Raw genomic sequence first — 13,537 nt, forward strand, 5'->3', positions numbered from 1 at the left:
CCACACGCACACACATCAACCCTTTCTCTGCAGAGTGCTGCCTCTACAGCCCCGACCAGTCTCAGCCAGCAAGGATCTTTCCTCTCAGAGGCCGTCACTGATGGAGTTTAGATACTCTCAAGCTGAGGAGTGGCACAACTGTGGACCTCCCGCTTTCTGGGCAAAGGCTCCAACCACTGTAGGAAAAGGAGGCAATGCAACCATGAAAATCAGTAATGGGAACTGTGGGGAGGTAAAAGGTACACAGCAGGGCAGCTGGCCAACTGCCACAGCACAGTCATTGCAGAACCATAGATCTCCCTGCATGCTGAAGACAAACGAGAAGGGTAATTGCTGCGTGCTTGCAGGCAGAACCAGCCAAGGGAAATAAAGGACCAACAACCACCTGCATACGACAGCTCTTCTCTTGAGATCCTCACAGGTTCCTGATCATAGATTGACAAATTTGTACTGTTCAAAACCTCGTTAATTTCTTCCCATTAGTGAAGCACGCAAAGATTTATTTCTTCATTCCTGTACTCCTGCGAGTTTGTCAAGGAGAAGGGGACACGCTGGAGTTTCTACCCAGTCACGTTACAGAAAAGTTTAAGATAGCTGCAGAGCTAGAGGGGGCGGTGTCCTGAGAGCTGAAGGCGACCAGCTACCACGTGAACTCCAGAAGCAACTCAGTGCTGGTTAGAAGTTTAACTCCCCAGTGTGATTTTATTATCATTCCATCTTATCATTATTGCTAATATAATGAAAAAATACATTCTTAAAGGGGTATATTTTTATCCTAAGATAGGCTGCATTTTAAAGGTGAATAAAATGCAGCCTATGGAATCTCTTCCTCCGAATAACAGAGAAGTGCTGCTCTACATGATTTAGTAGCCTCACAGTGACTTGAAGAGGAATAAATGAACATGTAGCTACAGTCCTCCCTTTAGCAGTGGCCTGAAAATTGCATGGTGGATACTGACTATCTACTGAAAGAACATTTTAAGGGACTAGAGAGTTGAAGAAAAGAACCTTCGGAAAGGGAAAAAGTGTAATTATATCTATCGTATTTCCCCGAGCATTCATTTTAATAACAGAAGTTATTCACAAATGCTACTCTCCTGGAGCACATAGTAAGTACAGAAGCCATGTTAGGTCCTGATGCAACTGTGACTTCAGATTTGCTCCAGCTACAGTTCCCAAAAAGCATAGGGAAGTTGATCAGGGCAGCCAGATTACACTAAACACAGGGCAGCAGTCAAAGAAAATGGTAAAAAATTTCGGCTCCCTTTGAGCTCTAAGAGTTTTTTACTGCATAAGTACTGTGTAAGTACTGTGGCCCATTGCTGTTCTGCAGCTTTATGTAGTGAGCTGTCAGTAGTATCTGATCTGCTAATTAGACCTCGAGGATCAGAACAGATTGGCATCTCAAGACTTACAAGAATCCTGGATAGCTGCTTCTGCTTCCTTCCCTGAAAATAACCAGAAGTCATCCATTAGTAATCGTCTGTGGTCTGTTTCAAAGTTCACTCTCTTGTACAGCAACATCAAAAATGTACTTACATTAGTTAGTGAGATGAAATCTACAAAATTACCACATTATCTTCCAAAAGCCCCAGGCACAACCTAGCCATGCCAACAGGTGATGTATACGGTGCACTTATTTCCATTCTGTGCTGCAGAATCCACAGCAGGATTAAAAACAGAGGGAGCTGGTTCACCTGCATCTTACATCTCAAACATCTAGACTCAGAAGAACTACAGACTAACTCCTGGAAAACCTAACTGAAGTTCCTTTTCTTTCTAAGTTAATAAAATGAGTACCAGCTCATTCATGAAGCTTTTGGATGAGACGTTAAAAAAATTAAAACACATCCACATTTTGAGGAGGAGTTTGCCCCTTAGTCCTTATTTTCTACTATCCACTTTGCTTCCTTACTAATTACACCAGCATTAGCAGCTTATCAGTGATGAGAAGCTTTGATTTTCATACAGCTTGGGGAATGTACGTGACTGCTTTTGCATTAAAAGCCTGGTCTTGATGAAAAATCATCCCTCTTGTACATTTCTCTTTTTTGGGACCACCTATCCCCAATCAATTAATCTCCATCCTCACAAACTCTCCTCCCATCATTCTTCCTGGGCAAAAATCCTTAATGATGTATTACAAGAAGTTTGGAAACACTTCCTTTCCCTTGACTGCCCGAAACCTCTCCTTCCTAAAGTTGCCTACAAAACGCTGCAGTCAAATGACTCTTTTGCTCCAAGAAAGAGAACCAGATCGCTCTGGCTCCTGTAAGATTGATATCACAAAAGCCCCCCCGAGGGAATTACAGCCTCATAACATACAGTTGCCTATTATTTATTCCGTGGCCAGATTCTCAGCTGGTATAAATCAGAGCAGGTTCCTTGCCTTCAACAGAGGAAAGCTGATTTATGCCAGCTGACAGTCTGGCCCTGCATGCGTTCCACTTGCACAATGCTAGGTTTTAAAAGAGGCCCATTAAAGTGCCCCAGGCATGTAAGAACCACACTTGGGTCTTTACTTGGAAAATGTTGCTCTGAGGAGTAACACTCTGAAGCCTTCCCAGTGCTCTCTGAGTATGTACTGTTCAAATTCACTTGCTTTCCTAACAGAAGGAAGTCTCTGTGCCCTGACAGAACCACCACAACCTTGCGAACACAAGATGGATTTTATAATGTCTCAGCACAGACCGGGTTTTTAACTGAGTTTAAACGCTGAATTAAATGAAGCCCACAGGTACACCAATGCAATGTTTTGGAGGAACTGATCAAATGCACAGAGGGCAGAAGCTATCTTTCAAAAGTCGCATTACTGGTGACTACAAAAAGACAGAAAGAATGTGGGGTGACTTTCAAATCACTGGCTGAGCTTCAAGCTTTAGCTGCTTCAGAAGTCTTTCTTTTTTTCCCCCTTAAAAACTCAGAAATCTACTAAAGAAGGGCAACTGAGCTCTTTTGCGGATTTGGGCCAAAGTCCCTGGGTACAAATAGAATGTCTGTAGGAAACAGAAGATGGCTTTCTCATGCCTCTGGCTCCAAATTATCTTTTCACAAGCACAATGTTAACCCTAGCATGTCATGGCAGCGATAGATCTGCTGGGCTCTAAGGTGAAGGATGCCTGGGCTGTGAGGAAGCAGACTCCTCTATCCATTATTGAAATCTATTAATTTCAGGGAAATTTTTGCTAAAATACTACTCTGGGTGAGCGGGGAAGCGGAATCAGACTATCAGGACTGTTATAAATAAAAATTGTGGTTCCTCTGCAGGACACAAATTTCTGAATACAGTGTTAGTTATTATGATATAAAATAAAGAGTAGAAGACACCATTCATTCTGTGCAATGCCATTCCCACCAAACAAGGAGACAACAAAAATACAACCACAAATCAACCTAAATAACGCCAGCAGAAAATTATTTTTCCTGTCCCACAAAACGCCGTAACATTTCATACATTTTCATATTCACAACCAGAGTGAAACAAAAATAATTTGAAGTAGTGCGGGGGTGTTTGCTCATGCATGCAAGATGAGGGGAACTGACAACCACCCAATATCCTGGAGACAGTGGACAGGGGGAGCTCCAGATTCAGATGTTGTCTGAGTCAGGGCAGGCACTTGATCCTGCTTTTCTTCCATCCTTGACCAGTGATTATTCTAATTATTGATTAATGATTTCTCTTTCTGTCACTTCCGTATCAGAAATTCCACCCTGAACTAGGAAAAAAAAAAACTATTTCCTGATGAAAGTTTAATGGAAACTGGTACATTTCCACAAATTGTTTCAGTTTTGACAAATCAGCATTTTCCCATGAAAAACAGTGTCAAAAGCTCTCAACCAGCTCTAATTCTAACCAGATTAACTCAGGGAAGAATGCCAGCAGGAAGTTCCTGCTAAATACCAGTTGTTTGAGCAAAGGAAAACTACTCCTTCCCCCCGACGATCTTCCCAGAGGTGAAAAGGCTTTAAAAACCATATGAAAAAAAAAAAAAAAAAAAAAAAAAAAAGGTCTGGCAGTTCCATCTGTAACAACTACAATGGCATTCAGAGCAAGAGGGAAAAAAAAAAAGAAATGGCATAAATGGCATATTGAAAAAAATGAACAAACACTGACAAATCAGCATTTGGTATTTCTCCTACCACTATAATGTTATTGTTTCTTTAAATCTGAAACAGTTGCTGAGCTTTGCAGCAAGGCAAATGAATGGACATCAGTCCCTGAATCCATATGGACTGCAGGGGCAAATCCCTTGACACATGTTCAAATGTAAATCCTGTTTAAATACCTGGAAGTTAATGGACACAAGTGATGGCATGTTGTCACCAACAGAAATAGAATTCAGCGAGTCCTGGTGAGATGAGTTAGTATTAAATACTAATATGGATAACTTTTCATGGCTTGATGGTGTTTGAAGTGGCTTGTTCTCTCAGTGTATCTTAACCTAAACATCTGTATATTAAACTAAACCTGTGTGCTTTCAGGTTGTATTCAACCAATGTCAGTCCTGCCAGTCTGTCTTTATGCCAGAATGAAGCTGTACTATGAAAAAATAACAACCGAAGGCTGAGAGCACATCTTGTAAATACATAGTACCAACTCACAGCTTAAAACAGCAATTGCTGTATATCCCTTCTTACTCAACATAGTAAGAAGCTTCTGCACTGTTTCTTAGTATGACTCCTATCATGTCCACCTGGCAGCAAAGTTAAACTTCCAAAAGGATCCTAACTGCTCTGCCAAAAACAAGGCGTATTTTTTTCTGATTTATTTTGGTCTATTTTAATCTTCTAGTTCATAAAAAAGCACGAGTATTTTGCCCCCACTTTTTATTTTATTCTTGATAATACGTGTTTAAAAACCTGTTCCCATTATTCTCTAGAAAAACACAGAACAAATACACAAACAAAAACAAAACAACACCCACAAACAACTCCTCTAACCCCAACTAAATTTAAGGCTAAAGACCTATTAAGTAAAACAAAATCTCAGCTTTAAATCTCTTAGACTAGGACTCAACCAAATTTTTTTTCATGACAGGACTGGTTCTCTACTCCTCTGTGCTGGAGATCTCTTGTGCTCTCCAACATCTGCACAGAACTAGTTTATATCTTATTCCATTTTACTGAGTTCACAATTCTCTGGTGGTACGAGCCAATTTATGTCCATAGGACGTGCCTGCCTGGTAATCTCCCCTGAGTCAAAGAGCTCCTGGTGTGGCAAAGACGCCATTGCACCACTGCTCCCACCTGCCTTGGAGCACCCCTTGGTTGCTCTGCTCACCAGACATCAGAGGAGACGTGGACACCTCCATCCTGCTGAGCTCAGGACCACAGAGCCACAAAGGTGGCTGGAAGCCCTGACTGTCACTGTGCCAGCACCACTGACCTGCAGACATGCCAACCAGTGTGGAGACTGCACGGATCACTCTCAGGTCAAAATCTGTCATTGTGCTAGCGATAACATTTCAATCTAGCTGACAGAAATGCATTTGGTTATGCAAAATCCAAGACATTAATAAATTGACCCCAAACAGCTGGTTGTGCTCATTCTTGCTACCTTTAAGTAAGGCACATATCTTCTGAGGTCAGAGGGGAAGTGATACAAAGTGAACATGGCACAGACAAAAAACTCCCTATGCCATGAATGCAAAAATATCATCTTAAAAATATCTTGCAAAGGAAATATAATCATGGGAAACCCCAACAACTGGTGCTACAGTGACAGCTTACTCTCCCCCCTGCCAAAGTGGAACTCTTTTCTAAAAGACTAGTTCTGAGAAGGGACAAAAAAAGAAAAAAAAAATGATTTTTTTGCCTTAGTCAGTCTGACACCATCTCTGCTCCTGAGTTCAGAATAAGCTTTGTCACAATGACAACTTTTATCAGCCATCATTATAGCACACTGCACCTTTGAAACTATAACAACTCATCCCAGAAAGGAGTATTTGATTTTGAAGCGATGCTGTTTGGCTAAATGGAGGTCATATAATAGTTTTACAAAATATAAGCAAAAAATACAAATATGAAAAAGTGATATATTCCATTGCCCTTTTTTTGGAAATTGCTTTTGAAACAGTTTTAGGAAACTCATGTGCTATAGCCTACGTAACTTCACCGACACTAATGGAACTACATTCATTTGCAGCAGCTTAAGATCTGGCTCATCATTTTTTGATAGAAACCATTCCCATACAGAATTCACCATCTGAATATTATATTAGTATGTTAATGCCGAAGAGCTCAGAACAGCAATTAAATAAAAGTGATTTTCACAGTCTCAGGTATAAAGTTCTCAGAATTCAAGGATACCCCATAAATAGAAAAATCGCAATAATATCTCTGTTCTGTTCCAACTTTCCTCCTGAGATAACTGGAAATTTGCCAGAGCTTTAGTGGGGGACAGGAATGCATTTTAGATTTGATCGTGTTACAAACATGTTCCACCATGTTATGAATATGTTTGTTCCCATACTTCCCTCTTGCAACTATCTGAAGCTTTTCGTTTGATTTTTCTACTATTAAATCAACTATCATATGGCTTTTAAAAGATAAGGAGACAATAATGCAAGTGAGAGCTTGAATGAATGGAGAAATTAGGTTCCAGATATGCAGAAATAAACAACTATTACACAGATTATTCCAAAGCACAAATTTCTGTTTTTAATACCCAAAATGCAAATTACAAATTTGTATTCACTTGGACACAGCAGCATCACTTTCTTGTGTAGCCAACTGCTGGTTTGCACTGCCATTTATTGGTTAAACACATAATGTAGCATCCACAACCACACACAAAAAAAACACACATTGTCCCCTTAGTTTATGGAAAAAACTTTAATTGCTTGTGTCTGGCACAGGAGATTAAGGCATCTGTTTCAAAGCAGATAGTGGCTATTGGACCTGTTTGTGAATTTGTAGTTTTCTCCAGATTCTTTATGGGAATGTGCCGTCCTTGTCTAATAATCTGCTGTGAACAGAGTTCAGAAGAAATTTTAGCTAGGGCTCTATCAACCTCCTCACCAACAAGCATCAGGTGGTTAGCAGGCACACCTGGGAAGTGACTGGTATCTCTCCTGCCTCATCCTCTCCGACCTGTTGAGCTATTGATTGCTATAGTAGTCAGTCAGATTACTATAGTAAGTCAGTAGCTTTTTTTCCCCCCATTTTATTTTCCCCAAAATATTTGGCAGCTCTAGTTTTCATTTTGGTGCCAAATAACAACCAATATCCAAACCCCAAACTTTCTGCCCCCAACGGAACTGTTGTTTTCTGAGCAACTTTACCTGCTATGCACACAATAAAACACTACAGTAATTATTAAAACATTTTTCAACAAGTTTTGAAGCTACAAATTACCTGACAACAGGTGAACACAGTTTTGGTTATTACAGACTGTAGATAAAGGTCTATACAGGCTGAGTGAAAAAAGCGTAATAATAAATGACATGAGTAACAAAAGTGGAGCTTTCTCATTTAAAGATGTGTGTAATAGGAATAAAAAACAAATCTGGGGCTGGGTTCAACATCAGAGCCCTCACTAGTTAAGTATGATTTATGTCGATCAGCAGTATCAATACGCAGCAAAATCAGTAAGAAGCCGCACACCTCAAGTTTAAACCAACAACATGATTGAGCTCTGGGACACCACCGCGCCTTATTCTTGAATTGTTTTTTATTCATCTGACCTAAGCTCACATGAGTAACTCTGCAGGTATGCGAAACCTGTTGACTTTGACAGGATTATTAATAAAGCATGGAGTTATTCACGCTGTACGTAGCTGTTGGCAGTGAGCACGCAGGAACTCTCTCCTTCACATCCTTATGTTTTAGTAACAGTTCTGGGGTTGTTACTGACCACGAGCGGACGACTGGGGACAATCGGAGGGCACAGAGCAAAGCTTGCAGGAGCTCAGGTGTGCCCGCATCTGACCTGAGGGCTAAAACCAGGCACCGGCTATCACAGGACACCTCAGAAACACACTTAATACTTCAAAACTGCTGCAAAACCAACACCTGGAGCACTCCGAGGTTCTTTTTTTAGGTGCACCAGTCGTGCAGCACAGTGATTTAGGGCCTAGCCCTGCGGTTACCGGTGCTACCTCGCACGGCACCGGCAGGACGGGGACCAAAAAGAAGCTCCTCGGGGCAGGGACCTCGCTCTCGCAGCAGCCACCGAGGCTCCAAACCTCCCCGCGAGCAACCCCGCAAGCCACAGCCTGCAGAGCCTCCCTCTGAGGATGTCCTCGCAGAAAAGTGCCCGGGGGGCCCCGGTGCGGCCCGGCCCCAGGTGCCGCCGCCGCAGGGCCAGCCGCCGGCTCCCCGGCTGCCCTCCCCGGGCTCCCCCGGCCGGCCACGACCGTGCCTCGTTCCCTGCCAAGTTCTCCCTTTTCTCCCCATTTTTCCCCTCTGCGGGCGGACCCCGGGCTTTGCCGCGGACCCCCCGGTCCTTTCTCCCGAGCGTTAACTTTTTCCAGCAGGGCACCAAACGACCGCGCTGCCCCCTCCCGCGGCGTTTCCAGCTTCCAAACTTTCTTAGCAACCGAGCCCTCCTCCTCCTCCTCCTCTCCCTCCTCCTCCTCCCGAGACACTGTCAAGCGGGACTTACCCCGAAGCGCGGCGGGGAGCGAGCTGCCCACGAGCACCCACAGGGCCAGCGCCCGCAGGCTGCTCGGCGGGCGCGGAGTCATCGCGGCTCGGCTCGGCTCGGCTCGGCCCGGCCGGGAGGGACGGAGAGGAGGGACGGAGGCTGGGAGGGAGGCCGGGAGGGAGGGAGGGAAGGAGGGAGGGAGGGAGGGAGGGAGGCCGCGGCTGGCAGGGCGGTGGGGGAGCGGGCTGCGCGCTTCGCCGCTCGGGACTGCGGGTGACTCACTGCAAACTTCGGTGCTGCAGGGGAAACAGGAAATCTTAAACTTCGCAAACAGCTGGGCAGGACTTTCTTACTCTTACAGTAGTTCCTTCTCCCCCCCCCTTCGCATTCACTCCCCTCCCCTGCGCTCGCTCTTTTTCTTTTTTTTTTTTTAACCCTCACCCAGCTTGGTGTCAATCATCTGCCAGAGGCCAGCCCCCCGCAGGTCCGGCTCTCCCACCACCAGCCCCGACGTGCAGCCCGGCACCCCTCGTCCGCCTCCCCGCCGAGCGGGGACCGGGCAAAGCCCCCAGAGAGGGGCTCAAGGGCGAGCCTGACCCGTCCCTCCTCCTCCTCCTCTTCCTCCTCCCGGGGGCTGGCAGGGGCCCGGCACTCCTGCCGTCCGGGGCACTGGGCTCCCCGGAGCTGCTCCTTGCATCCCCATCCCCGTGCCCAGCGATGCTGCATCCCCTCTCCCCTCCGGGTGCAGAGATGGAAAAGCCCCGGCTGAATTAAAGCAGGGGGCAGGGGAGGTTGAAGTCGGGGTAATAACAGGAAATGTTCGCACAGACTTGCTAGGCACTCAGCTTGCAGATGTTGAAGAAGACTGTGACAACTTGTCACCTACCTCTTTTTTTTTAGTTTTATTTTTTTTCATTTTGCTCCCCAAAGGCCTGGACACACACCACTTGCTCCAAAAAGCTGCACGTGTGACACAGATGAAGTTCATCACCATTCCTCACTCCATCGCCATTTAGTTTTGTCACAGATTTCTCCAGAAGGAGGAAATTGCATGAGGGATTCAGTGAGTGAGAACACACCAGTGATGCCAGCTTTGCATGGCAAGGCAGAGACTGGGAGAACCATTAGACCCTTAGCAGGTTTAGGCTTAATTAAGCCTGAGCCTTCTGCCAATATAAATCCAGCCATTGCATAGGTCTTGAGACCCACTTTTGGTCCACAAAGTCATCTTCTCTGAATTAAATGGCTGGGCATTGAATAAAAGGTAAACTGATGCCCATGGAGATAAGTTGAGAGTGCCTGTTCAAATGTGGTTGATTCATTTCTGTCTCAATTACAGTGCTAGTTAGAGGTACAGTTTGGGGTATTTCAGAAAAAGGACTAAGCCCTCTGGGTAAATATACGTAATCATGCGCTGAATGTCCCAGATTAACTCTGTATGAATTTGGAAATGTTTGCATAATGCATTTAATTGGCCTATAACAGACATAAAAAAATCACATTGTGATTTTATGTAAATTTAGTTTTTAAAACTCCCTAAATGCATATTTTCACAGTGCAGACCCAGTTTATGGTGCAAATTCTCATAAACCAAGAGCATTTTCCTCTTCCTCAACCCCCTTTAAGTACAGTTAAGATTCACTCAAATACAGTCGCCACCTTCCAAAGGTCAGGAAAAAGTTGGATTCAGGCTGAGGACAGACCGGCATGTTATCGAGTCCTGTACATCAACCCTATGCTAGAAGATGGCTGTGTTTTCAGCAATCCACTTGAATTAAAACATTTCTGAATGCCCAGCAGTATATACTGTATAACTGTATACCTTTCCCTTTCCTTGTGGCTGTCAAGCTGCAGGCCTCAAAGCATTGCTGTTTGCTTAGAAAGTTGGCTATGTATAGTGACTGGGCTCTCCTGTTAGTTTTTGGTGACTAACTTCCAATATGGAAAGAAGCTAAAAAGCCATTAAATACAGATTTAGTGTTACTGTTCAAACCTGTCACAATCCAGGTGTGACCTGGTGAGCTGGCCTCTGCCTCACGTGCATCTCTCTCCTTCACAAAAGTGCCGTGGCTCTTGTCCCACATCTTCTGACCAGTGTCTCTCATCCGGGGTCTGGGAGCAGGAAAGGGGCTTGCAGGAGCTGGAGGCCCTGGGGAGGCCTATGGTCCCCAGTGGTCTCACACCCCTGACTGCAGCCTGGCAGCACGGCCCTTCTCTCTCTCGCAGGAGGCAATGCAGCCCCTGTTACTCAGTAAGGAAGAGGTCTGCTACAGGCGGACTTCAGAAGTCTGATTCTTCCACTTGAGCATTGCTTTTATTTCCAGACATGCCATGCAGAGATGAGGTGCTACAGTCTCTCTTTGGGTGTTCAGATAGCTCATGAGAGTGGTAGGTGCTACAGGAAAGGTTTTGGGTGGAAGGATATATCTTGCCTTGATATTCACAGTGGAAGAATAACTGTCACAGAAGTCCACACTCAAGTTGAAGTAAATCCCCATTTTGTTCAGAGATTTGTCCCAGGCTGGCCTATTAACAAAACCTTGTCCTGCATTTATGAATAGTATAAGCTTCCCTGTTAGGGCCCAAATGCAACCTAATCAGGATTTCCTGGACAACCAAAATATATAAAACAAGACTAAGCTGGTCATTTATTTCCATTTCCTTGTTCATAGTTCCCAGTTCCCTATTTGCAGAGTGCAGTTTATTACGTCTAGATTGGAACTGTGAATATTTAACTTCACCCTGACTGAAGTACGAAAGAACCAGCATTGGAGTGCCACAGATTGAAGCTGTAAATAATTAACTCCAGCCTGGCTGGATGAGGAAGGGTCAGCTAACTTCAGTTCGCTACTCAGAAAGGCAAAACACTGAAATACTGAATGCTGTGTGTTTTCTTTCTGAGCCTTAAAAAGAGATGCCCGGAACACAGAGAAACTGGTACCTCCTGCACCTCAGGGGCCTTCTAGTGAAGACAACACAAAGTGCTTCATGCTGCAGTTTTAGGTACAACTTTTTACAGCAGTCCATAAAACGTACTGAATACAAATGATTTCTCTTTACTATTCCAAGCGTTTCTCAGCTTGCAGTATCATATTTCTGTCAAAATTCCATGCAGACTGCAGCATTATTCTCATACGAATAATACTTTCAAGCTTCCACAGATTTTGCATTGTTACTAAAAACTGTAGTTTCACTGTACATAGCATACACTTTAAACTTAAATCGCTCTGCCCAAAGCCAAGAACTGATGACGTGCCCAGTAAAGCTGTTATTTTGATTAGCTTATTAGGTCCAGTGTTGCTTTGCTTAAAAGCCCACAACATCTACTGATGAGCCCCAGATCTACTGACTCAGAATTAAATAAGGCTTATGCAGCTGCACTAACACAAGATAGTATGCATGCCTACAATAAGCAGACATATGTGGCTTAGGGTGAAAAGATCTTACCTTACTTTTAGCTGTCTAGAAGTTAGCCTCAAAGTGAGGTTTGGTGGAGACAACTTAGAGGCTTTTGCACCATCTAAAGGAGCAGTCTCATTTATTTGACTGTAGTGAGTTAGGCCCAGATCAGGCTCAAGGACAAAGGAGAGAAAACAAAGGCTGGATGAGCAGAATTGCCCTTATGGTAGCAGCAAGATGTTAGGCCACCTAAATCCCTTCTGTCATAAGAGAATTAAGAGGTTTCTAGGTATCTTGAAAACGTCTAGACACGTGAGCTGATGACACTGAATGCTCTTAGCCCAGACACCTACTTCTTAGGCATCTGAGGTTACACAATGTGAATCCTAAAGGAAATGGTCCTTGAATTGCATACATCATATATTATAAGCTACAGGATGCTTTACTGACTGGCAAACATTGGAATTACTGCCTGTGATGTCTGTTTGGAAAGAAACACGGCAATCAGGAACACAGGATGCTGATATTGCTTTGACAAAACTATTAATTACACAACTAGAATAAGTAGTTTGACCAAAATCAAAACATAGATGACCGAATACATTTTGTCATATTACTTTCAAAAGAAAAGAGGATTTTTGTTTTCAAATTTGACACATCTGATTTTGACATTTTTCATATGATATGGATCATTTTTTTTTGTTTTGAAGCAACCAATTAGTTCTGCATTTTTTGTTGTTCTCACCATTTTACATGTAAAAGCAAGACAGGAGAGCAACATAAAACACTGATTTCACTGCAGTGAAGGAAGAAGTTTATTTTCAGGGAAATTTTGACATTTCAGTTCAAATCAGAGTCAAACTTTGTAACCTTATATTGTCTGCAAACCAAAATTTATGTTCCTTGCAGTACTCTGTTCACAAAGCTGACATTTGCCTGCTAATTTTCAAATTCAGGGTTCTTGGCATGGCATATTGGCCTTTCAGCATTCTTGATAAAAGCTCTACCCGTTTTGTGAATCCTTTGCTGAAGAACAACACACAGACCTCTACAGAGTAGCGTTACACAATTGTGCTTGTATCATTGCTTGCATCATATTTCTCTCTTCATTTAGGTTATCAGAGAGCACAGAATTACAGCTACTATTAAATGCAGTTTTCTTCTTTTGCATAATCACTGGTTTGAACTTCTTGCTAATATTTTGCACTGCTATAGGAACACACGCAGCCTCGAGCAAGGACATTTACAAAAGGTTACATGCAATGCAAAATGTTTTGAAAGACTAATAAAAAGTGTTTGGACTTAACACAGCATTATGCTTATCTCACAGATATAATCAAATTAAAACATCTGTTGTGTGTAATCATCCGTCAGAAGGAGGCAATCAGCTTGTTATCAACTCCTGCATACATCAGAGGAAACAAGAATAATGTTATCTTCAAGATTTATCTTAGTAATGCTTTCTGTACAAATCTCATGAATGACACTTAGCAAAATAAAGTCTTGAAATATTATTCAAATTAGCACTAGACTCTCATGGCACTGCTGCTC

General features: G+C 43.4%; 1 protein-coding gene across 4 annotated transcripts in view; it reads right to left on the bottom strand.

Annotated features, from left to right (window-relative positions):
* The window catches only part of TGFBR2 (transforming growth factor beta receptor 2), a 59,144-nt gene extending 49,885 nt beyond the window's left edge, over window positions 1–9,259 (bottom strand). Inside the window, exons 1-3 of one of the 4 annotated variants that reach the window (XM_083823181.1) lie at window positions 9,029–9,259; window positions 8,606–8,883; window positions 1,416–1,448 (exon numbers count right to left, since the gene is read on the bottom strand). In XM_083823181.1, coding sequence (XP_083679307.1) covers window positions 1,416–1,448; window positions 8,606–8,687 — 115 coding nt within the window. In that variant the 5' untranslated portion in view covers window positions 8,688–8,883; window positions 9,029–9,259. The remainder of the gene's footprint in view (window positions 1–1,415; window positions 1,449–8,605; window positions 8,884–9,028) is intronic. The other 3 variants (XM_083823183.1, XM_083823184.1, XM_083823182.1) reach the window with 3 other exon arrangements.
* Between the last annotated feature and the right edge of the window lie 4,278 nt (window positions 9,260–13,537).

This window comes from Anser anser (genome assembly GCF_964211835.1).
Source record: "Anser anser genome assembly, chromosome: 2".
In the NCBI taxonomy this organism is placed as follows: Eukaryota; Metazoa; Chordata; class Aves; order Anseriformes; family Anatidae; genus Anser; species Anser anser.